At 35.3% G+C, this 25,331-nt stretch overlaps 1 protein-coding gene across 2 annotated transcripts in view; it reads right to left on the bottom strand.

Annotated features, from left to right (window-relative positions):
* The window catches only part of RIF1 (replication timing regulatory factor 1), a 58,423-nt gene that overhangs the window by 14,891 nt on the left and 18,201 nt on the right, over positions 1-25,331 (bottom strand). For both annotated transcript variants that reach the window (XM_059393956.1, XM_059393957.1), the window contains exons 10-25: positions 23,800-23,951; positions 22,329-22,446; positions 21,104-21,277; positions 20,792-20,902; positions 20,051-20,113; positions 19,696-19,796; positions 17,803-17,889; positions 17,104-17,177; positions 16,513-16,693; positions 15,080-15,187; positions 14,566-14,715; positions 6,889-6,988; positions 4,189-4,453; positions 2,774-2,816; positions 2,013-2,215; positions 1,359-1,458 (exon numbers count right to left, since the gene is read on the bottom strand). In XM_059393956.1, coding sequence (XP_059249939.1) covers positions 1,359-1,458; positions 2,013-2,215; positions 2,774-2,816; positions 4,189-4,453; positions 6,889-6,988; positions 14,566-14,715; positions 15,080-15,187; positions 16,513-16,693; positions 17,104-17,177; positions 17,803-17,889; positions 19,696-19,796; positions 20,051-20,113; positions 20,792-20,902; positions 21,104-21,277; positions 22,329-22,446; positions 23,800-23,951 — 2,030 coding nt within the window. The remainder of the gene's footprint in view (positions 1-1,358; positions 1,459-2,012; positions 2,216-2,773; positions 2,817-4,188; positions 4,454-6,888; positions 6,989-14,565; positions 14,716-15,079; positions 15,188-16,512; positions 16,694-17,103; positions 17,178-17,802; positions 17,890-19,695; positions 19,797-20,050; positions 20,114-20,791; positions 20,903-21,103; positions 21,278-22,328; positions 22,447-23,799; positions 23,952-25,331) is intronic.

Here is a 25,331-nt window from a genome sequence, read left to right as displayed (position 1 = left end):
TAGCCCTGCTCCAGGGACCCACCCACATCTGGTCAAGGGAAGGCGCAACATACAGTACAAATCTCATGAGAAGGCAAACACATAAAAAGGCTTGAAGTAGAGTGATTACAAAGACGAGAGCCCAACCCCAGGCCCTGTTCTTGAGCCCCAGCTCTCAGTGTCTGGGGCCTTGGGCCCTCTCCCCCAAAACAGAAGATTCACCCTCAGGCCACCCAGCCCTTTTCCCAGGAGTACCCAAAGTAAGTGCTGGACTGTAGGATTCTCTTGTCATCTTTCCACCCTCAGTTGAGCGCTGCTTCCCCCAGTGACTCACCCCAACCCACCCTCTGATGAAACAAAAACACCCACGGCTTTCAAAAACAAAAACACCCAGTTGGTTAAGTGACTGTCTTCAGCTCAGGTCATGATCCCAGGGTCCTGGGATGGAGCCCCGCATTGGGCTCCCTGCTCAATGGGGAGCCTGCTTCCCCCTCTCCCTGTACAGCTCTGCCTGCTGGTGTCTCTCGCTCTGTCAAATAAATAAATAAAAATCTTAAAAAAAAAAAAAATTTAACACAGAACTACCATAGAACCCAGTAGTTTCACTTCTGCGTATTTGTCCAAGGAATACAACCCCACCAATTTGAAGAGATGTTCACCCTCATGTTCATTGCAGCATTACTTAAAAAAACCAAGACATGGAACAACCACATACTCATTGAAAGATAAATGCGAAAGACAAACACATACAAAATCAACTATCACTTGACCATAAAAATGAACAAAATCTTGTCATTTGTGACAATATGGATCAACCTAGAGGGTATTATGTTAAGTGAATATCAGACAAAGACAAATACTGTAGGATTTCTCTAACATTTGCAATCTAAAATGTAATGTGAACAAACAAAGCAAAACAGACTCAAAGATAGGAAACAAACTGCTGGTTACCAGAAGGGGGATTGGTTGGGACATATGAAATTGGTGAAGGGGATTAAAAAGTACAAACTTCCTGTTATAAAAGAAAGAAGTCATGGAACGCTAAGTATAAGAATACAGTGGGTAATATTGCCGTAACTCTGTATAACAGATGGAAAACTAGACTTATGAAGGTCATTTCATGATGTATAAAAATATCAAATCACTGATATACATCTGAAACAGGATACTCTATGTCAACTATACTTCAATTTTTTAAAAGTGTTTAAAGCTAGGAAATGGACTTCATAGAGAAACCCTGTATCATGACGCTCTTATGCTCCAGTTTTACGCACTTAAATCACGTCAAAAAAAGTTCTAACGTTTTGCCTTTTACGAATTACACTGCAATCCAATAAATGAAGTGCTCAAATATTCAAAAGTAAAAAACCTCTACTTACTGAATCGGAGTAGGGTCCACTGGATTCCTCCATAATTTCAACATTTTCCAAACCAGGTAAAAGCAATAGAAATTTCTGTTTGGCTTGTCTTAGTACTGGTCTTTAAAAAAGTACATAAACACACACACCTTGAGTCAAGCAGTACTGGTAAATACTGGTAATATGTTAATAAGAACACTTTAACGATAATTTTAGAGTGCCAAAATACATCCACCTTAAAGATTGTTTCTTATTCTACATAAACAAAACTGGGACAAATGTAGAATATTTAGTTTCTTGCTCACCTCTTCAGTTCCCAAATATTCTTCTTTAAGAAGTTTCCCAATTTTTATCACGTAAGATTCTAAGCAAAAGTAGACTATTAAACTCTTGTGTACACATCACCTGTATTTAATAACCACCAATTTCTTCCTTTTTATATTTCTTTTATTAAGGAAAATTTAATACTGCTTTTAATGTTCCTAAAATCACGGTTATTCTCAGGACCAAAGTCAGAGGTCAAGTTATGTTTAATAACTACCATGTTATTCCAAGTAACATTTCAACTGAGGAATGTTCTGCAATAATTCTTCCAAATAAAAATTCCTATTAAAACCAAAATACCAATTTAAGCAATCACAGTAACTATATAAAATAGTTTTGTGGGTAGCATACTTTAACTCTTCAGGGTAAGTCAACGTTGTCACTTTAGCAAATGTAGCATTCCAGAACTGAGCACTTTGTTTTCTAATTTGCTTATTCTTGTGCAAAAATATTATGCATAATAATGGAGAGATCTGTTCAAGAAGTTCGCTGTCATAAGTTCCAGTGTAGCTGAAGTGTAGGCAAGCAATTATCTCTCCCAGTAGCTTTTCTAACTAGGAAAAAGGAAAATTTTATTACGATAAAAAATGGAAATGTCCTTTTAAAACAGGAAAAAATAAAAGCACAAAACATACTGAACTCAAAACATGTTATTATTTCAATTTTTTCAATTAAAACTTTTTTTTTTTAAAGCTCCCAGCTGTCTCCTTAAATATGTGATTATAAACTGACAAATTATCAGGTGAATTTACTGTGATTATTAATACAAGACTGTGATTTCAAACAATCTTCCACTAACAGAAAAAAAATTACATTTTCTCATGAACAGAGAGTAAGTTAACTATAGAAGTTTTACCTATAAAATACCAGGAACCAATTACCCTCGTGTATAAAGGGCTAAGATAGGAGGTGGGGAGCTGTACGAATTTAAAGCAACATTACTGAACCCTTCTTTAAAAACTACATGCCCATGTCATGTTATTAAATGTCCATTCAAAACTGTAAGTATAATCCTTTTACAAATCAAAACTATGTACAGGAAGACAATTACCTAAACCCTAACATTTTTTTCACCATGAAAATATGTTTTATAGACAACTGTCTATTTTTACCTTGTTGCTCATACAACTATACACTTTAGGAACTTCATCAAGCCTGGGAAGAAAAACACAAGAGTACCACTTATATTTCAGAAAGTTAAACCTAAAAATATGTAACGTAGCCATAAAAATGAGACGTGTAGTGATATAAAAGGGTGCCCAAGATTTAATTTTAAAAACGTCAAATTATCAAACAAATGTGAAACAAACCTATCTTTTAAAAAATGAACCACGGCGGGGAGAAAAAAGAGCCACAGAAAAACATTTAGAAAAGATCTCAAAATACTAATATTAGTCACTTCTTTCTGTACCTCTTTTAAAAAGCATAAATTGGGGCACCTCAGTGGCTCAGTGGGTTAAAGCCTCTGCCTTCGGCTCAGGTCATGATCCCATCGTCCTAGGAGAGAGCCCCGCATCAGGCACTCTGCTCAGCAGAGAGGCTGCTGCCCTCTTTCTCTCTGCCTGCCTCTCTGCCTACTTGTGATCGCTATCTGATAAATAAATAGAATCTTAAAAAAAAAAATTTAAAAAAATTAAAAAGCATAAATTATTTTTAAGCTTAAAGGCTAAAAGATGCACAAAAAGCTAATAAATTTGGGGTTCTACTTTGTACTTTTATCAAATTTGTTCTTAAAACTTTCTCCATGTATTTAATTTATAAAAGACAGACTATTATGACTGAACCACATAAGCTTGCTAGAAGAAACATCGATGAATACTTTCAAATTGCTTTTTTAAAAAAGTTATGTTATTTGGGACTTTTCATGGTTCAAGGCATTGCTTATTTCGATTCAAATGGAAAGGATACTGTAAATTTTTACATGGTAATTCAGAAATTTAAGTACGTATACCTTTTGAACCAACAATCTGACATCTACGACCTCTTTCTGAAGAAGTAGTGGCAAACTGTTATGTATACAAATATGTTCGACTATAATACTGTGAAGCTAGGGAAAAGGCTAGAAAAACATTTATGTCTGCTAAGAGGAAACTGGGTACAAAGATTTATGGAACCCTCTGCAGACATCAAAGAGAATGAGATTCTTAGATGAATGGTACAAGACCGCATACAATATTTTAAGGGTATACCATATACTTAACCACAAAGTAGCATGTCAAATATGCTTCATATACATTGTAAACTTAACAGGTATGCTTGTTTGTATTATCAAATCTGAAAAGGTATGCACTAAATTGAAAGACAGGGTTGAACTAGCACACAAAATTTTAAAACTCCCAATTTCTACCTCTTATTTATATTTCTGTATGATTGGAACTACCTTTTTAACAAATGCAGTTTAATATAGTACCCTCTTCACTAAATGGTAACAATTAACAAGAAGCTGATGGGAAAATGACAAAAGTTTGCTACCTACATCTAAAGACATTTAATTTAAAGCTATTACATAGAAATTCTAAATACTTACTTTAAGTTTTCATAAAATAATGCCAGAGGTCTTGTTAAAGTTGCAAATATTTTTCGGATCATAGAAGGCAAAGAAATACGTCCAAGTACATTAGAAAGAATACTGATGATTGAGTTGCCGACAGTGAGGAGAGTATCAGAATGTACTTCCTTGAAGCTCAGAGTGTGGAAAGAATAGATCACTCTCACAATAAGTTTAAATAAAGAGGCCAATTTCCCTAGAGGTTCCTTCTTCTTTTTGGACCAATCTGAAGGTCTCTGTGGTGCTAAGATAAAATTGAATTTATTAAAAACTCAAGTATTTTGAAAAGTATTATTCTATGTCTTTATAATTTATACCATTTAAATGAAAAATAATCTATAAAAATGACAGATACTTCTAATATACATGTTTCTGTAGAGTGATACCCACAAATCCTAAAATGATACACCATTAGTGGTAAGTATCACAACACTGTCTTTAAAACTGAAGCAGAGACAAAGAAAAACTATTAGGCAGATCTAGAAGAAATCCAGGAAAATGAGTATTTTCTCTAAGGAGTTGTGAAATGCATTTCAAATGTTTATATTCTGAATTTCAACAACTGATTTGTAAGAAAGTACTAAGTTATAAGATAAGGTCCATGGAATGCCTGGGTGGTTCCGTCACTAAGTGTCTGACTCTTGTTTTAACCTCATGTCATGATCTCACTGATGGTGGGATCAAGCCCTGTGACAGGATCTGCACTCATCAGGGAGTAGACCTGAAGATTCTCTCCTTCTGCCCCCCGACCTCCCCAACTCACATGCAAGTGGCTTGCCGTAAAATAAATAAATCTTTTTTTTTTTTTAAAGATAGGTTCCAAAATTAACTTTAGATGTCACAAAACTTCCCTTAGAAATTATTGCTCCCTAGGTCATCTATAATAAACTGAACCCTACAAATAACACTCAACAAGTCACAGATCCAAATCCTCAGAAAGACTGCAAAGAAAGCAAGCCTAGATTTGAATTAAAAGATGTATCTTAAAAGCACTGTCTTGACTTTTCTGTGTACTATTTTTATTTTTAGATCCTGTCTCTCCGATACCTACCTACAGGAATAAACCCACATTTGTCAAGAAAATCACAGATTTTTAAAAATTACCTTTCCTTCAAAGAATCTATTCTCTTAAGGTAAAATATCTCAGATTTAAGAGAAAACTCTAAATCAGTGCTTGGTGATGAAAAATATCATGTGGTGAAATAAAAAACAAGTGTTACCAACAAAAGGAAGTTAACCTTCTTCCCTAGGGAATGGCCACCCAAAAATTCCAGGCCAGTATGCTAAGGCGGAGGAGACAGCCATGAATCACGTGACACATATCCCACACCTGTCTACTCAAGAGGATCCAGAAGCAGTGACATCTTAATAATAACGAACAGATCTCAGTTTCTAAATGCCATCCATCCTCAGCAAAGGACCAACGTTCCTTGGAAATATGGTTGGTTCTAGGCTGAAGGATGAGAAGTACAGAATGAGCCTGATTATCTTATGCTGAAGGGCTCAAAAAATAATGGAAACACATGAAATGGTCATACAGGCCAACATGAGCATAAGTATTAATAACAATGAATTATAAACCACTGAATAACAAAAAGCCAGTGATAAAAATAAAATAAGGTAGGGACACCTGGGTGGCTCAGTCAGTTAAATGGCTGACTTTGGATTTTGGCTCAGGTCATGATCTCTGGATCTTGAGGCTGAGCCTCCAGTCCAGCTCTCTCCTCAGCAAAGTCTGCTTGAGATTCTCTCTACCTTTGGCCCTCCCCTGCTCACACTGGTGCACTCTCTCTCTAAAATAAATAAACCTTAAAAAAATGTATCAAGGACAAACGAAGCTATACTTACATCAGGATGTCATTTGCACCTGGAAGTGACTGGTGCCTAGTACTGCTCAACAGCTATAGAATGATTTTATTTTTTTTAAGGCCCCAAAGTGGGACGTGAACTCATGACCCTGAATGTAGAATGATTTACCATGAAAATATGAGATAAATATCAGGGACACTTTTAGAATTAATGTAATTAAAGACAAAGGAGATAAACATCTTGATATAATCAATATAATCAAATGAAATGATGTGAACTGCTCTGGTAATCCTCTTAGTGCTTTAGACAAGAAGTATTAATGGACAATAAATTCATGGGTGAAAGTTTGCTTAGAAAAAGGATATATACATAGGCTTAAAGAACCTGCCACAAAATATTAATTACTCATAGGTACTTACTTATTATAGAAAACCTGGCAGATACTGTCTTAAACAACCAGTAAGTGTTAACCAGTAATGTGTCACCAGTAATGGGACAAATAAGAACATTCTAACAAACATCAAAGTTTCCTGCCCAGATAATTCCTTGCCTATGATGGAATAAGTAAAATGACTCATATTAGGCAATCTGTAAATAGAATAATACTGATCGTTTCAGGTTATACAAAGGAAGAAAGATATTTGTGTGTGTGACAGAGACAAAGGAGAGATCACAAGCATGTGCAAGAACACGTGAGCTCATAGCATACCAAGGTTATACAACATAGTTGTATGACAACCACATATGACATAGTTATACAACATCTAAAGCAGGTAAAATGAGGTCAGAAAAGATATTTGTATTTGTTCTCAACAGTTTAGACAATTGTGTTTATGCAACAGTGGGTGAACAAAGTAAAAAAGTACTTACATTTAACTTTGGGCTGATACTTAATATTGTATGGTGAGAAGTCAATGCAATCAATCATTACAGTAACTATGTGAATGATCCTATCCAAGAACAACAAATTCTAGGAAAGAATAATTAAGTATTTTATTAGAAACTTTCAAATACTGGCATAGTTTCCAAAAATAGTAAGCATCAACAAACATATGACCTTCACTGCCATATATAACATGTAAGGTATATGAATGAAGTATACAGTTATAAATATTTCCTAGTTAACCGCTGTGCACCAAGGACCATAATTTTTGTTTCCAGACATTTAAGGAAGATAATTCAGTCTTAAGATGCCCCTAAGATTCAGCATATAAAACTAGTAAATTGAGAATGGAAGAGCAAGGTTCTCAATTAGATTCTTTATCAGATTCTTCGTGAAAGATTTTTTTTTAACTTTTTTTTTCTTTAAAGATTTTATTTATTTATTTGAGAGACAAAGATCACAGTTAGAGAGACAGAGAGGAGGAAGCAGGCTCCCTGCTGAGCAGAGAGCCCGATGTGGGGCTCAATCCCAGGACTGAGCTGAAAGCAGAGGCTTTAACCCACTGAGCCATCCAGGCACCCCTCTTCATGAAAATTTTAAGTGTTCATTAAACCCAGGGATAAAACAAAAAATGAAGTTGCTAAGGTCCTTCATATCCTTTTCCTCCTCCTCCTTCTGAAATTCAACTGAAATAAAAAATTCACAGAAGCATAAGAAATTCCCTAGAAAAACTTTATTTTTTTATTTTTTATTTTTTTAAAGACTCTATTTATTTATTTATTTGACAGAGAGAAATCACAGGTAGGCAGAAAGGCAGGCACAGAGAGAGAGAGAGAGAGAGAGAGAGAGAGAAGAGGAAGCAGGCTCCCTGCTTAGCAGAGAGCCTGATGCGGGACTCAATCCCAGGACCCTGAGATCATGACCTGAGCCGAAGGCAGCAGCTTAACCCACTGAGCCACCCAGGCGCCCTAGAAAAACTTTTTTAAAGGCAGGGAGGGAAGACTAAAAAAACAGAACGAAGGAAATCCCAGCACCAATTCCAAAACAGTGAGCTCTCCTAGCAAAACTGAGTAACAGGAGACATACTGAGAGTTCTAAGAAAAGAAATTCATTAAAACAAATATTGAAATCAAAGATCTAGAAAACAGACATACTTCCTTCTCCCCTATTCTCCATTACTAACCACTTTTCCAGTTCACTGGACTAATACTCACATATCTGCCCCCCAAAGACAACCTCCTCAATGAGTATTATGGGCCAGGAGGAGAAAAAGCAGCAGTGCCCTAGTTAACTAACAAAAACTATGTGGAAAGTCAGTCCAGATGACAATCTATATTTTCATGTAGAAAAGCTATCAAAGTTCCAGTGCTTCCTCCTTGCTCCTAATTTCAACGTAAAGGACACTTCTAACTACAATTTGCTATCAAGACTGGGAAAATGGCTCTCTTTTCAGTTAGGAAATGCATTCCAGCTACCAGTGTCAACCCTGATCAATAAACATGTACAATCCCATCTTTGATTGCTGGGGTAAAATGGATATTAATTTTAAAAAGGGATATAAATATTAAATTTGAATGGATATTCAAATTTGATAGATGAATATAAGTTTCAATAATAGTATCTGAAAGAAGCTAAGGATTAAAATATAGTCCATTTCTTATTCAATATGAAATTAAACATACTTATTAAAAAACACTCCCGTATTTACTTATATGCTACAAAAGACACAGAAAGGTTAAAACATAAAATAAGTAGAGAAATATATACAAAGAAAATCCTAAATCCATATAATGGAAATACATGTAATAATTACAATAAATGAACTTAGTTAAATACAACACGGATGAACCTTCCAATTGAAACACTGAACCCAAAAGACACACAATATGACTTTACTATAAAATTTACTACGAAAGGAATGCTGCTAAACAAATGTATGTAATATACAGGTGTGGGGTGTATAGTAAAAATATTTTTAATGAAACAGATTTTCAATAAGTTAGGACAGTAATTTACTCTTAGGGAGAGGAGGGCATTGTGACTTAAAATGCATGGGGGGGGGCACCTGGGTGGCTCAGTGGGTTAAAGCCTCTGCCTTCGGCTCTGGTCATGATCCTAGGATTCTGGGATCGAGCCCTGCGTTGGGCCCTCTGCCCGGCAGGGAGCCTGCTTCCCTTCCTCTCTCTCTCTCTGCCTGCCTCTGTGCCTACTTGTGATCTCTATCAAATAAATTAAATAAATAAATAAATAAATAAATAAATAAAATGCATAGGGTACGGGGAACCGGGGTGGCTCAATGGGTTAAGCCTCTGCCTTCGGCTCAGGTCATGATCCCAGGGTCCTGAGATCAAGCCCCACATCAGGCTCTCTGCTTGGCAGGGAGCCTGCTTCCCCCTCTTTCTCTGCCTACCTGTGATCTCTCTCTCTCTGTCAAATAAATAAAAAAAATATTTAAAACAAAACAAAACAAAATAAAATGCATAGGGGAGCATCTGAGGTGCTGATAATGCTCCATTAACTGAACTGGGTGATGCCTACAGAAATATTTCTGCATGATAATTTGTCAAACTGAAATGTTTCATGCTATTTTCTTTGTAAGTTTCTCAGTAAGTTAAAAAAAAAAAGATTACAGATCCTCAAAAAGATGTGAGCATATTGTATCAGTTAGAATCAAGTTGGTAAAAAAAAAAAAAAGGCAGCAAAGAGGAACTAATTACTGTAAATTCATAGTCACAAAATAAGTAAGACAGTGTAGCATTAAAATATGTAATAAACATTTTCAAATACATCAAATTCACAATCAGGGAGATCCTTTATTAAAGCTCTCAGAAACAGGAGATAAGGGTAGGATGGTAGACTAGGAAGATCATTTCATCTCCAAAATACACCTAAGATCATATCCACATCAGTACAAATAATCCAGAAATGACAGAAACTGGCAGAACATATTCTTCATGGCTGAAGGAAGAAAAGTGGCCACACGGCAAATAGAACGGTAGAGATAAGCTTGGGGATCAAGCTGGTTCACAAAATACTCCCCAGTAGGGAGAGCCACTGCAAGCACAGAGAAGGAAAGCAGCAGACCCTACCCCAGGCACCAGGAAGATGAAACCCTGTAAATTTGGCTCTGTGTGAGGCTCAACACCTCGAACTTTAATAAAATCCGCTGGCTAAGCCAGGACTACCAGCAGAAATTGAGTCCTCCACCTTAAGGGGACAGCAACAAGAATACAAACAGCATACAAACAACCTCACTGAGATACAGCACAGATACAGCAGTCTAAGAGATGCCTGGGGTACAAGGGAAAGACAAAGACATTTATAACTAATCCCCAAACAAGTGTTGGAGGAATAGGGATCTTTAAGAGACTCATCCAAAAACAAAAGCTGGCAGGTGCAATTTCACTCCCCAATGCCCAGGCTAGATACATGGACATGTAAGGGAACTAGATTGGCACGATACTTTCCACCTCACCTGCTAACGGCTTGCCTTGCCCCACACAACAACAAATATATGAAACACCCTGAAGCACCAGGTTCTAGTAAACAGGGGACACGGTTACTGCAGGGCACTACAGGACCTCTTCTTCATATGGCCACTACTTACAAGAGCAGGAGACACAGCACGCAGAAAGAGATACAGAGAGTTAGGTAAAATAAGGAGACAGAAGAATATGTCCCAAATGAAAGAACAGGATAAATCCCAGCAGGAGACCTAACTGAAATGGAGATATGTAATATGCCTGACAGAAAACTGAAAGTTAATGGTCATAAAGATGCTCAATACTTGACAAGAGACTGGAGGACCTCAGTGAGACACTGAACAGAGAGAAAATGTAAGGAGCACCTGGTGGTTAAGCATCCAACTCTTTATTTAGGCTCAGGTCATGATCTCAAATTTCTGGGATTGAGCCCCAAGTCAAGCACCATTGAGCTCAGCTCCAAGTCTCCTTGTCCTTCTCCCTCTGCTCCTCCCCCTTTCTCTCAAATTAGTAAATAAAATATTTTTTTTTAAAAGAGAAAACATAAAAGCCAACCAGAGATGGAAGAACTCAATAACTGAACTAAAATTAATAATAGATGGAATAAATAGTGCACTGGATAAAGAAGACTGGATCAGTGAGTGACCTGGAGGAAAGAATCATAGAAAGCAATCAAGCTGAACAAAAGAGAAATAAGTAATAAAAAATAAAAAGAGACCATGGAAACTCAGTGACACCATCAAGCATAAACATCCACCTTATAGTCATCTCAGAAGGAAGAGACAGAAAAGGGAGCAGAAAATTTATTTGAAGAAATAGCTGAAGAACAGTTATATTAAGAACATTTTGACCTAAAACAGAACACACGTTCTTTTCAAGTGTGCATGGAATGTTCTCCAGGATGGACATGTTAAGCTGCAAAAGAACTCTCAACAAATTAAAAAAAAAAAATCAAACTCATACCATACATTTTTTCCAACCACAACCTTATGAAACTCGCAATCAACCACAAGAAAGTATCTCAAAAGAACACAAATACGTGAAAGTTGTAAAATAACATGACACTAAACAATGAATGGGGGAAACAAGAAATCATGAAGACATATGAAAATGAAAACACAGTGTTCTAGATGCAGCAAAAGTGGTTGTAAGAGGAAAGTTTATAGCAATATGCACCTACTTCAAGAGGCAAAAAAAACTCCCGAACAACCTAATCTTAAACCTAATGGAGCAGGAAAAAGAACAAACATGACCCAAAGCCAGTAGAAAGAAGGTAATAGTAAAAATTAGAACAGAAATAGAAGAATTAGAGACAAAAAATAGAACTGATCAATATACCAAAGCTGCTTCTCTGAAAAGTTCAACAAACTAATAAACCTTTAGCCAGATTTATGAACCAAAAAAGAGGACTCAAGGAAAATCAGAAATGAAAGAGGGTAAGAGGATTTACAGGGACACCTGGCTGCCTTAGCCAGAAGAGCACGTGACTCTTGATCTTGGGGCTGTGGGTTTTAGGCCCACCTTGAGTGGAGGGATTACTTAAATAAGTATCTTTTTTTTCTTCCCTTTTTTTTTTTATAAGTTCAATTACTTTAGTAAATATAAGGCTCTCACAGTTACTTATTTCTTCGTGATCAAGCTTTAATACTAAGTGTCATTGAAGGAATCTGTCCCTTTCATTGAGATTAGCAAAGTTATTGACATAAAATGGTTCATGAGATTACTCATTATTTTTTTTAAAGACTTTTCTTCATTTTTAAAAAAAACTTATTAACATATAATGTATTATTAGCGCCAGGGGTACAGGTCTGTGAATCACCAGGTCTTTTTTCATTTAAATCTCATTAACATATAATGTGTTACTGGTTTCAGAGGTAGAGTTCATTGATTCATCAGTCTTTTTTTTTTTTAAAGATTTTATTTATTTATTTGACAGAGAGAGATTACAAGTAGGCAGAGAGGCAGGCAGAGAGAGAGAGGAGGAAGCAGGCTCCCTGCTGAGCAGAGAGCCCGATGCGAGACTCGATCCCAGGACCCTGAGATCATGACCTGAGCCGAAGGCAGCGGCTTAACCCACTGAGCCACCCAGGAGCCCCTTTTTTAAAAGATTTTATTTGTTTATTTGACAGACAGAGATCACAAGTAGGCAGATAGGCAGGCAGAGAGAGAGGTGGAGGCAGGCTCCCTGAGGAGCAGAGAGCCCAATGCGGGGCTTGATCCCAGGACCCTGGGATCAAGACCTGAGCTGAAGGCAGAGGCTTACCCCACTGAGCCACCCAGGTGCCCCATCATCAGTCTTATATAATACCCAGTGCTCATTACATGACATGCCCTCTTTAATGTCCAGCAATAAGCAACCACCCCATCCCCACACCCCCTCCCCTCCAGCAACCCTGTTTGTTCCCTATGATTATGAGTCTCTCTTTTTTTTCTTAAAGACTTTATTTACTGAGAGAGAGAGAGAGAGAGAAAGAGAAAAGAGGAAAGCATGAGGAAAGTCAGAGGGAGAGTCAGACTCCCCATGGAGCTGGGAGCCCCTTGTAGACTCGATCCCAGAACTCCGGGATCATGACCCGAAGGCAGTCGCTTAACCAACTCGAGCTACCCAAGAGCCCCTGATTAGAAGTCTCTTATGGTGTGTCTCCCTGATTTCGTCTTGTTTTATTTTGTCTTCTTTCCCTATGAACGTGTTTCGTTTCTTAAATTCCACATACTAGTGAGATCATGTGGTAATTGTCCAACTGACTTACATAAGTCTTTAAAAAAAAGAGAGAGAAGTAACTAACACCACAGAAATGCAATGGATTGTAAGAGAATATTATGAATATTACACACCAAGTAATCAAACAACCTAGAAGATACTGATCAATTCCTAGAAATATAACCTCCCAAAACTGATCAGGAAGAAACAAAATCTGAAAAGAATGGTTACTAGCAATGCAATTAAATCAGTAATCAAAAAGCTCCCAACAAACCAAGTCCAGGATCAGATGGCCTCACAGATGAATTCGACCGAACATTTAAAGAACAGTTAATAACTATTCTTCTCAAACTATTCCAAAAAATAGAACCAACCAATGCCAAGCAAAATCTTAAGCATACTTCATAAAACCTGACAGATTCTTAATTTCTTCCAGAAGAGAACAAAGATGAAAACATAACCAAGACAGTATTTAAAAGATTAAAACTATGGTTGCACATTCTCCCTAACAGTTATAAAGTCACTCAACAAATTTAACTATGTACCAGATAAAGACCAGGGATACAAATCAACACAGAATGTCCCTAACCTCATGGAGTGTTAGTTAAGGAATGTAATGAAGTATACAAATGATTCTGATATAAGCCAAAAAGGAAAACAAAGTGTCATGATAGGTATTAACAAATGTAATTAAATAAGATCCCCTGGGGAATGAAGCATTAAACCTTATAGGCAGTTGTAAGCAGTTAAAATTTTTATTCTAAGTACTACCGACATTTTTTCAGTGATAAGATCTGATTTGCATTTTTAAAGTCACTCTGAAATTCTATCATATCAAAATGTAACAATCATAACTGTACTAATATTTTTGAAAAGCTATTATAATTATAAATGCATTAAAAAAAATCTGAAGAAAGACAAATTTCTACCTCTTAATAGATAGCCTCAAGAGCTAACAGTGTAACCACTATCAAAGGGTACAAGTTTTCATCTTTCTAGATGAAAAAAATGCTTTAATAATAGAATTCAAGTGTCAAGAATACTGTATTCATGTACATATGTAAATTATTTGTGTAAATACAAAAAGAGATCTATTCTAGAATGATACATACCAACTAAAAGTATTTGCCTCTTAATAAAGGAATGTAATGAGACCTACTTTTTTAGGTCTACAAACTTCCAAAGGATTGCCTTTAAAGATCTAAGAGATAGATATGAAAAAAGCTGGCTCCTCCTGCAATGGCACAGGCAGATATGCAACACAGTAATAAAAGTGCAGGACTGTTCAGGGTCCTGAAACACAGAACTCAGAGTCATGTAGACCCAAGACCTAAAACTGTTTTGAAATGCTGCTACTTGTTTTATATTAGCCACCTATAAACTAGAAGCCTTGTAAATGACAGTTCACAAATGTTATCTCAATTTATTTGAAAAGTATTCTTCAAATACAACCAAGGTCAGTAATACTGGTATAAACTCACTGAAAAGCTTGAATCTTCTAAACAGGACATTATCTTGGAAGAAAGTTCCTCACAGCATAAATTCTCTTCTGCAGTTGCTACCAAAGCAGCACAGCGGGCAAACACTCTATATAATTCTGACCAAGTTTTAAGTAAGGTCTTCATGGTAGCCTAAAAATAACAATAAAAAAAGAAAATTTAAAAATGTGTATCTACATAGCAAACACCCAACAGAATGTATCTTTAAAAAGCCAATGTAACATTTAAGGTGTCACAGAAGAGACCAGGGTAGAATAATAAATTTGCCTCCCCCAGAGAATTCTATTTGAAGACTGTAACAATGCCACAATACCAGCAATTATCAAAGATCAAGAGGAATTTCTGTCTTCCTTCACCATTTTCCCTTACCCTAAGCTGATTAAAAATCATAAGGTGATTGCAGGAAAAATTACTGTAGGAATTTATTATAAAGGATGAAAGAACATTTTCCAAAAAAATGTAAATTCCTTAAGTAAAGAATATGACATTGCCTTACCACTGGAAATTTCTGTACTGAAAAAATATGGTTTATTGGTAGAGTCAATGCACCATATATGGCACTAAAATTATGTTCTAAGGCATCACCTTGATTCACTTCATTGGTCTGAAACAAGAAAAATAATGAAAAAGTTAGACAAATTACCATCTAATTCTAGTCCTGTGTAGTACCATCTTACTATTTGTAGTGAGGTAGATTCAGTGTGGAGATGTTTCAAGAGGTGGGGAGCTCCCAACCTTAGTCGGCAATAGGGACTTTGCAGATATAATCAAGTTAAAATAAAGGCATACTGGATTAGGGTAGGCCCTAATCCAATAATCAGTGTTTGTAAAAGTAAAGTGGAATCTGATCAGACAAAAAAGACAGAGGTAAAACTGCCATGCAGAGGACTGAGGGAGACATTAGTGATATGTCTATAACCCTAGGAACAATCAAGAATTTCCAGAAACAAAGACAGTTAAGCAGAGGAACAGAACAATTCTCCCTCAGGGTTTCAGCAGAAGCCATGCCTATCAATATTCTGGGATCTAGAGATATAAAAGAATAAATCCGTATGTTTTAAGGTGTCTCGTGGTAATCTATTACAGCAACACTGAGAAACAATGCATGCAGTGTTTAAGGCCTACAAAAGAACCCCAGAGAGAACTCAAAATCTTTTACTATACATAGAAGGTAGAATTCAAGCAAAACTTAAGAAAAGACCTCTGCTATCCTTCAAACAGCAAGGAATTATTTAGGAATATAAACTTTTTTCTTTCAGAGGACCATTTAAATGATGTGCTGAACTTAGCAGTGAAAACAATGGTGACCACACTATCCATAATAAATTCTCCGGAGTCTTCATTTCATTTGAGAATTATAGCAAAATATTTCCAGAAAATACTTCCATTTAAAGACTGCTAAAGCAACGGATCAGCTATTAATAGTGACAAAAGTTGAGCTCCACACCTTGCCAATAATGTCATTATCAGTAAGTATTTAAATGTAAGGGTTATTAGTCAATTCAACAGATTACTGGTTTAGAGACTACTCTATGGCTTTGAGGTATTCACCAACTGATTTACCCATGGAATCTGAAGAACATACAGTCTAGTCAAGACAACCATTATTATTCCTCATAGTACAAAGACTGAAAAAACTCAAAATATAAATATGAAAAGTTGTATTATAACATATTGGGAGTCTTCTGGTTTTATAATCACTACTGGAAAAAAGGGAACTGATTCGTCCCCATTAAATTATATTTTCTTGATTATGCAGAAATGCAATGAAATCAACTAACATAAGTAAAGAAATTAATCCTACAGAAAAAAAATTTAACATTTTCTATTCAAGTTCAAGCTTCTATTTATTTCCCCATGTGCTCTAACAAGAAAAAAAGGAAAATGTTCCTTAAGCTTTAGGGGAAACATGTAGCACTTATGTCATACCTGATTTATCAATTCAGCTAATGGGGTAACTATAATACTCCACATTCTCCAGAGATGCTCCTTGTTTTGCAACAGCTTTACGTTTTGATTAATAACATTTAAAACAGAGTCACTGAAAGCTAGTGGTGAAGTTGGACCAGAAAGGACACAGCCAACGAGTGTTTCCAGATTGAGAAAAAACCTGAAGAAAAAAAAATGGAGCCACGCATTATCCAGCATTTTCTGCCAAAATATGTTCTGCTATTAGAAAATTCTAAAAATAACTGACAAGAAATGATAAAAGTCTCACTTTGGTTTTTTAATTTAAAAAATGATATAGCATATAACTCAAAAAGAATCTCATTCATCTGGGGCACCTGGATGGCTCAGTTGGTTAAAGCATCTGCCTTTGGCTTGAGTCATGATCCCAGGTCCTGGAATCTAGTTCCACACTGGGCTCCCTGCTCAGCAGGGGCAAGTCTGCCCCTCCCTCTCCTTCCCCCTGCTTGTGCTTTCTGTTTCTAAGTAATACATAAATAAAATCTTTAAAAAAAAAACCCTCATTAATCAAATAACTTTTCCAATATAAACAAAAAGACTAGTTTAAATTACCTCTCATCTTCTACACCATATTCCAAGAGATTATTGTTAAAAATTAACTGAATTAAGAACAAAGCAGGAGTTCCCTGAAGAAAGATGGGAGATTGCAGTCAATCTTCTTGTTACAAAAAGTATAATCTTCTTGTTACACCAGTGTTCTACAATCAATTATATAAAATGATCCTTTTATGCTAAAGAAATTTAACTTTTGGTATTACTTAGAATATGACACATTGGTAGCAAATACACTTCTATAAACTGCACACAAAAATTACTAACTAGTATATTTTATAAACAGTTATTCCATCTACATGAGCAACTGAGGAATGGTATGTTCCAGATATAAAAAGAACATTAAAACTTGCTGGACCAATAAATACCTACATCCTGTAAATATTACATTTATTTCACTATAATTAAGGAACCATTACTATGCTTCCCAATTTTTTAATAGTAAATTTTACTATTTAAAAACAGTACTATTACTATGTATAAACAAATAGAAAACTTTCCTGCTAGAATTTTTTGTGTAATTCAGAAAAATAGTCCCATTAATAGTGTCACATTTAATTCCTTTTTTTCTCTTTAACATAATCAGCATTTCCAAAATTTTACAATCTATGTTTCACTATGTTAAGGAAAAAAAAAAAAACTCATGGAACTTAATCTTTTGGCTAATTTTAATCATAGCATTACATTTAAGATACTTGCATTAAGAATATCCATATTAGCAACCTGATATGCTGGTGAACCTAATACTTTCTGGGGCAGTCCTTTAATTGTAATTTCCATGAGGACCTAAGAAAAATAAAACATTTTGTTGTGTATTAGCCGTAAAAATACTTCACTTAGTCAAAACCTAGTACTGTTAGCTACATTTTTAATTTAACAATTTATCGTTAAGTAATGCTCATTAATGATTCTCTGTTCAAGAAGTTCAAACACAATAATATTTATATATTAATGTGAATTTATTTACATTAGTTTTAAAACTACAAAGGCAGAAACATAAAAAAATAAAATGACAAAGTCCTTTATCTCCAGGGAAAACCACGTCTATCATTTTGTAGAGTTCATTTTTCTAGACCTTCTAAATTTCCATGTATTTAAATATACAGAGAAACCAAACTTCCTGGGCTAGCTGTCATACATACATCCTTTTATAGCATTAATGACATACTGTGAGATACTCTGGAACTGCCCTTCATCTAACTCTGTAGGAGTTTTCACATCAATATATGGAGACATTCTTAACTGCTGTATGAATGCGCAGTCTATTCAAACATTCTTCTATTAATAGCCCTTGAGGTTATTTTTTTAATACTGCAAAAAAGATACTCTGCAATGAATTATGTACTCACTAGTTTAAGAGGAAAGTATATTTCAAAGGACAACTAACTAGAAGCTGGGTCTAAAGACACCTCTCTCAAATATTAGAGTCTATCAAATTGCCATTCAGTATTATACTGGTATTAATTTGAACTACATAAGTGACATGGTATGATGGAAAAGGTTATGTTAGTTAAAATATGCTTCCTTTCATAATCTCATCTGAATCAGACACTAATGATAATACTAAACAGCATTTGCAGACACATTTATTTTGTTCCTGACCCAGCATGCACTGCACGTATAAACCTAATTGTATAAAACTACTACTATACTTCCTTTACAAAAGGTAGGACTAGAAAAACTGACAAGTTCACTCAGTTAATAAACAACTGGGTGGGGAAAACTCAATCTAGTTTGCTCCAGAGCCCTTGCTATTAACTATTATGATCTACTGCCACAGTAGATAGCCCAGAACACAGACTCAGAAGGAATTTAAGTAGGGTACAGTTTACTCCATCTGCAGTTATCTTGGGAGACTCACTATTATAAAAAGAATAGGCAATTTGTTTTTTCATTCTCTACTACATAGGATAAAAAAGGTCTTTAATGCCAAAGTCATTAACTTGGTTAAACAGAGTTCATTTAAGTTGCAAATTTCCTAGATATTTTCTTAAATGTACAAAATAACTATTAGTGGAGCTCAACAATCTTATACAATTAGTGTTCTGAGTTCCCTCAGTTCTCGTTTCATATCCTTTATCCCATTTTCTCTGTATGGCTCATTCTTCTGACAGGAAGATTTTTGTATTGCCGGTATACTCATTTACTTTACTGAGGTTTCAAATGACTCCAAATCGATGGAATAACACTTATTACAGGGCAAAACTGCTGATAAAGCACTTAATAAAAAATTTTAAAATCTGATCTGGGGGCACCTGGGTGGCTCAGTCGGTTAAGCATCTTGACTCTTGGTTTCAGTTCAGGTCATGATCTCAGGCCCTGCATGGGGATCCACACTTAGCGTTAAGTCGGCTAGAGATTCATTCCCCCTCCTTCTCCCTCGCACCCTCTTCCTCTCTTGACTTAGGCGGAGTGCATGCTCTTTCTCTGTCTCTAAAATAAGTAATAAAATCTTAAAAGAAAAAGAAACCTGGTCTGTTTAAGCATCTCCAACAAAAAAAATTCAATTTGGTTATGATTTTTTCACTCTTGGTTTTTTTTTTTTTTTTTGGTTATGATTTTTTAATTCCACCATGTAATCATTATGCTTACCAGTGTTTTTGACGCAGGAAATACTTCTGACTTCACTATGCTTTCTAAAGATTTTAATAACAGGGTCAGAACTTCAGAACCTGGTCTCTCTTTTTTGTTACCTATCAAAAAATCAAAAGGAAGAAAGTAGTTCTAAATATGCAAGTATTTTAAGGATGAAAATATAGTATTTTTAGGGATAAAAATATACTTAGCTAAGAAACATTCATTTTCCAAATATATATCAAACAGCTTTATCTGAAAGTCTGGAAGCTATACACTTCAAAAACTGACTTGAAAATAAATTTTATGTACAAAAGCCAAACAAATATTCATTGAGTGCTAGAAAAATCATTTGATCAGTTATAGCAGTTACCTGATTCAATAACTGACTTCATCAAGCTGATCAGCTCCTTCCAAATAGCATTGACAACTGCATCTGCCAAACAAAACAAAACAAACTTTAGAATGCAATGGATAGGACTATAAAGGCTTATCCTTACATCCTTACACTAAATAAGATGAGCAATTCTTAAGAGTATAATTCTCAAAATATTCAACTCTATAATCAGTTTATAAAACACTATCACAACAAAGACATATTTTTTCAAACTATAATTTATTAACATTGGGCCCTGTAACTTACTTAAGGGTAATTATTTTCTTTTTTTTCCTGCTGTCTGCATTTTCTTTACTGAATACCTTTTGCTTCTGAGACAAAAGGGCAAAACAAAGATTCGAAAAGACACCTGAAAGCCCCTAGAAAAAAATTTCCCAGCCAGTTAAACAGCAAACTATTTCATTTTTCAAGTTTCATCTAAATATTTGATAGGCTATCAAACACAGGAGTTTAAGTATAGATGCTTGAGCCACTAAGCCCAGGTTTGAATCACGGCTCCACCACTAACTGTGACTAGGCACAAGTTACTAACTTCTCTGTACAACACAGTTTCTTCATATGAAAAATGGACTAATAGAGAAGGTTACTGGGAGAACTAGTTTATTTAAATGTAAAGGTCTTCGAGCACAATCTGGTCAAAAGAGGGCACTATATAAATATTTGCTGTTTTATTTTTTCTTTTTAAGCACAGGTTTAAACAAAAATTTTGTTATTTACCAGAAGCATCTTTTCCAACTGCAACAAAGCTATCATGAACAGCAGTGATGAGTGTATTTGCATGTTTAGAAAAAAAAGAAGAGCTGCTGATTAACGCATGTTCGAGTGGCTCTAAAAAAGAAAAAGGACAATTATGCCAAACCCAAGCTTTATGAAATAAACATCTCAATAAAAAATCTTAGGTGGTCTCACATGTGTTTTCTATTAAAGAGATTTATATTTATATTTATTTCATACAAAATTACCCAAAATTTTGGCTTTCTTCTCAGGCTAACGCACTCTTGCTCTGAACTGTTTTAAAAAATTAAATACCTAAGCTCAGTACGAGTTTGTTTTGCTTTGCAAAACTCAAGACTTCTGGACCCAACAAAAAATGAAGCAGCATTTCAAGTCCCAAAAGTTGAATAGAGGGGATTGTGGCCATTCCACCAAAATTTGAACTTAAGTTCATCCGGGGAGTTACAGGAGTTCCGTATGGGGAAGCACCTAAAAAAACAAAACAGAACAGAACAGAACAAAACAAAACCCGGCAAGTTATAGTAACTCAACTACCCAAGTGAATGTATTTTATTAACTTCATTTCAATGAAATCTATCTTTAAAAGTAAAGTTTTTGTCAAGCAGAAGTTGAATTTTTGCTTAAAGCCCACAACAGAGTTCCTAATTATCTTATTAGGTTAAAAACATGATTAGTGTCAGGGTGGGGTGCCTGGGTGGCTCAGTGGGTTGAGCCTCTGCCTTCGGCTCAGGTCATGATCCCAGGGTCCTGGGATCCAGCCCTGCATGGGGCTCTCTGCTCAGCAGGGAGCTTGCTTCCCCCTCTCTCTTTGCCTGCCTCTCTGCCTACTTGTGATCTCTGTCAAATAAATGCATAAATAAAATCTTAAAAAAAAAAATCAAGATTAGTGCCACACACCATTTAAATGAAGATAATTTTCACACTTAATCCATACTTTGCAATAACATGCAGGCATCCCTGACAAACACAAAAATCTGACTAGAACAGCTAACATAAAATTAAAAAACCCAGCAAATAATTTTCTTCCCATGATATATAAATTAAGCCACTTTTTAATAAAAGATTTTGTTTGTTTGTTTGAGGGGAGGGGCAGAGAGAGAGAATCTCAAATAAATATGCTAGGCAGAGATCCTGAGATGATGACCAGAGAGGAAATCAAGAATAGACATTTAAATGACAGAGCCACCCAGGCACCCCCCAAGCCACGTTTTTTTTTTTAAAACATCAGTTAAAATCTGTTTGTTTTTTTAAAATAAAAGCCCTAAGATTCTGGTTCTGAAACAAATGAAGAGTCGTCTGTAATACATCTCATATGTATAGTGGAAAAATACCCTTCTTTTCCCAACTACAACAATGCAATTACAACAGTAACACAGGGAAAACAATCAGTATAGAATGAACTTTGTGATTAGGGAGCCAAAATTATTAAATGCTTCATTTTATGTGAACTGAGCAAATGCTTCATTCAAGCCCTCTTTAAAAACAGGAAAACAAAACCCCAAGTATGTCAACGTCTTACCTTTGTGTATAGGAGTTATAGGATTTAAACCTGGAGAAGCAGCTACACGAGATGAAGTGCCTTGAGGTGAAGCATTAGAATCGATGCTTATCGTACTTTGAATCAGAGGCACGCACACCTATTGGGGTTAAAAACAAAAAAAGGGAAACAATCTTTAAACTCCCTAATTACCATATTTTTAAAAAGTCTTGCTTGATGTAGTTATATTTAAGTACTCCTAAGTTCTTTTGATACGTTGAATCCTACTGCCTGTTTGGATGCACTGGGTAAAAACTAAAACTGGAAAAGTAAAGATTTTTATTACAACTTTATTTGCCCTACAGATGTCTACTATCTATAAATTTCAGTTCTAAATTCCAGATGGGAAATTACACACATAAACAATGCCCAAATTTTAAGACTGTCGGTACAGACTCATTTTAACTTTTTAAAAATGCACCCTTAAACAAACAAAAAAAAAGAACTTAGGGAACCTCAAAAGTTCTTTTCTAAGATCATTCCAATACCAATCCAATCTATACCAATGAATGTGTGGCGCAACTGGGTAAGATCAGCCTACTTAGTTAGGACCTCATAATGGTAGAATCTATAATAAATATGTTCCCATTACATATTACCATTAATGCCCAATTCCAATTAATTTATGCTGTTAAGCCTAAAAGAAGGCCTTAATACATTAAATAATTAAGAATTTAAAACTTACTAAAAATTCAAGTATATTTTATTATAAAACACAATTTCCAGTAATATACTCACTGTTGTGTAATTATATATATAGACCAAAAGACAAGGACTACAGATTTTAAAAATCCCAGATACACAATAAAGAAATGCAAAAGACAGAAATTAAAATTATCAGAGCTATCCTTTTTTATTCACTGTATAAAAAAAAATACAGAAACCGAGAATGGGATTAACTGCAAAATCAAGGTGGTATATATAGATATGTCTAAATGCCAGCAAGGATATCAAAATCTAAAAAAAACTGCTAATATTTATATGAAAATTTTCATGTATTTATATGAAAAATTCATAACACTGAAAAGCTATGCTGGGATTAAATTATTTGTTACCACTATGTAGCTTAGAAATAAGAGAGACAAAAAATAAATGATTGGGCTTTTTATCAATCTAGTGTCAAATTTGATTTCTATTTCAGTTATGTTGATTTTTACACACAAGTACATTCTAAATCCTATGAAATTTCTTTTTTAAAAAATCTCTCAAAATGCCTTTTGAGTAAGAATAGGTATTTGAGTGGTTGCTGGTTGAGAAAGCTTTAGAGGCTCCATTTCACACAACTAGAAAATATCTTCTGAAGAAAATAAATTCAAGTTCTATGTTAGGAAAATAAGACCTTTCATATAGTGAGCTCTGCTAACATGACAAATGGAACACTGAAAGATTAGATCATTAACAATCTAAGAATGCATTAAAACGCACCAGGCATTATACTCAACACTTTCATTACCTGTTCAAAATTAGCAGGAAGGTGAGGTCCAAGTCTCATCAGCAGATACCACCAGACTTCTAGCTTTGTTAGTGCTAGAGTTTCTGTTCTCACGTGGATGGAACTCAAAGGCTGCATTAACAACTTCAGTCTTTTTGCACTGCATAGTATTTCTTAAAAGAAAGTAAGTACATAGGTAAAAACATAAAAGCTGAAGACTAAATTTTAAGAATAAGTATGTAAGTCTCCTTTATCAACTCCAAGAGAAAAAAGATTTAAAAATAATTTTTTTAAAAATCAGCTGTTCTTGGTATACCTCAACTTTTTAATGTGACAAAGACTTCAATACAACTAGACTACATGTAATAAGGTCAAAAAAAAAAAGAGAAAGAAAAAGAAAGAGGAAGCCATGTTTATTAGATACAGCGTGTGCCAGGGATGATTTTCCTACAGAGGGACATTTGGCAATGTCTACAAAATCTCAGGTCTAACAACCTGAGAGCCAGGGGTACAGAGGAGGCTGTTGGTATCTAGTGGGTTGCGCCTAAGGATATTGCAAAACTTCCTTCAAGACACAGGGCAATCCTCCACAACTGTCCGGCCTAGCATTGAGTTTAACAACTAGGAATACATAAAATAAGATGCCCTGTGCTCAAGTAACTTATCAAAAAGATTTAAAGGATTTTGAAACATCCGTCAAGCTATGGATTTGGTGGTATGGCATTAATGTTTCTGACAGCTACTGTGCCATTTATCTTTCACAATTAACATTTCTATAAAGAAAATAAAGTCAAATCACTGTGGGAACAAATTCTCTCAACTTTTTTCAACTCCTACTCTATGAGAGGAGCTCCGCAATAATATCTCTATAGCAAAAATTGCCAACTGCCATTCTTTCTTAGATACAAGACTCTCTTTCACTCAGGAAAATGACATATACCCAATTTTTTATTTATCTAATCTCCCATTTAGCCATTCTACCTAATGAGATTTAAGGGGAAGTGTATATGGAATTTTCGAAAGGCTCTGGATAGATGGTTCATCTGAAAACAAGTTCATTTTTGCTCTTCTGCCTTTTATCCTTCCTGTAACTGCAAGTAAGCATACTGATGATGACAGAAACAACAAGCATCTGATTCCTTAAGATTTCCTGGATCCATAATACTAGGGATGGACTCTTTTAGCTCTGGTTTTTTTTTTTTTTTATTTTATATATTTATCTGACAAGAGAGATAGAGAGCACAAGTAGAGAGCGCGGCAGGCAGAGGGAGAGGGAAAAGCAGGCTCCCTGCGGAGCAAGGAGCCCAATGCAGGGCTTGATCCCAGGACCTCTGGGTAGATGGTAGATGCTTACCGACTGAGCCACCCAGATGCCCCAGAGCTCTGGACTTATTTCAAATCAGAAAGCATTTTATTTATCTTCTTTAAGTCATGACTACTTTATGCTTTAGTCTAGAACATCAACTTGCATTACCAGTTCACAAACAAAAGGTAACATTTACAATTAAAATTTGTGCCTGGCAATGCACTTTCAATACTTTCAAAGAAATCAT

Source organism: Mustela nigripes, chromosome 3 (assembly GCF_022355385.1).
Source record: "Mustela nigripes isolate SB6536 chromosome 3, MUSNIG.SB6536, whole genome shotgun sequence".
In the NCBI taxonomy this organism is placed as follows: domain Eukaryota; kingdom Metazoa; phylum Chordata; class Mammalia; order Carnivora; family Mustelidae; genus Mustela; species Mustela nigripes.
This window is presented reverse-complemented; position numbering and strand designations above follow the sequence as displayed.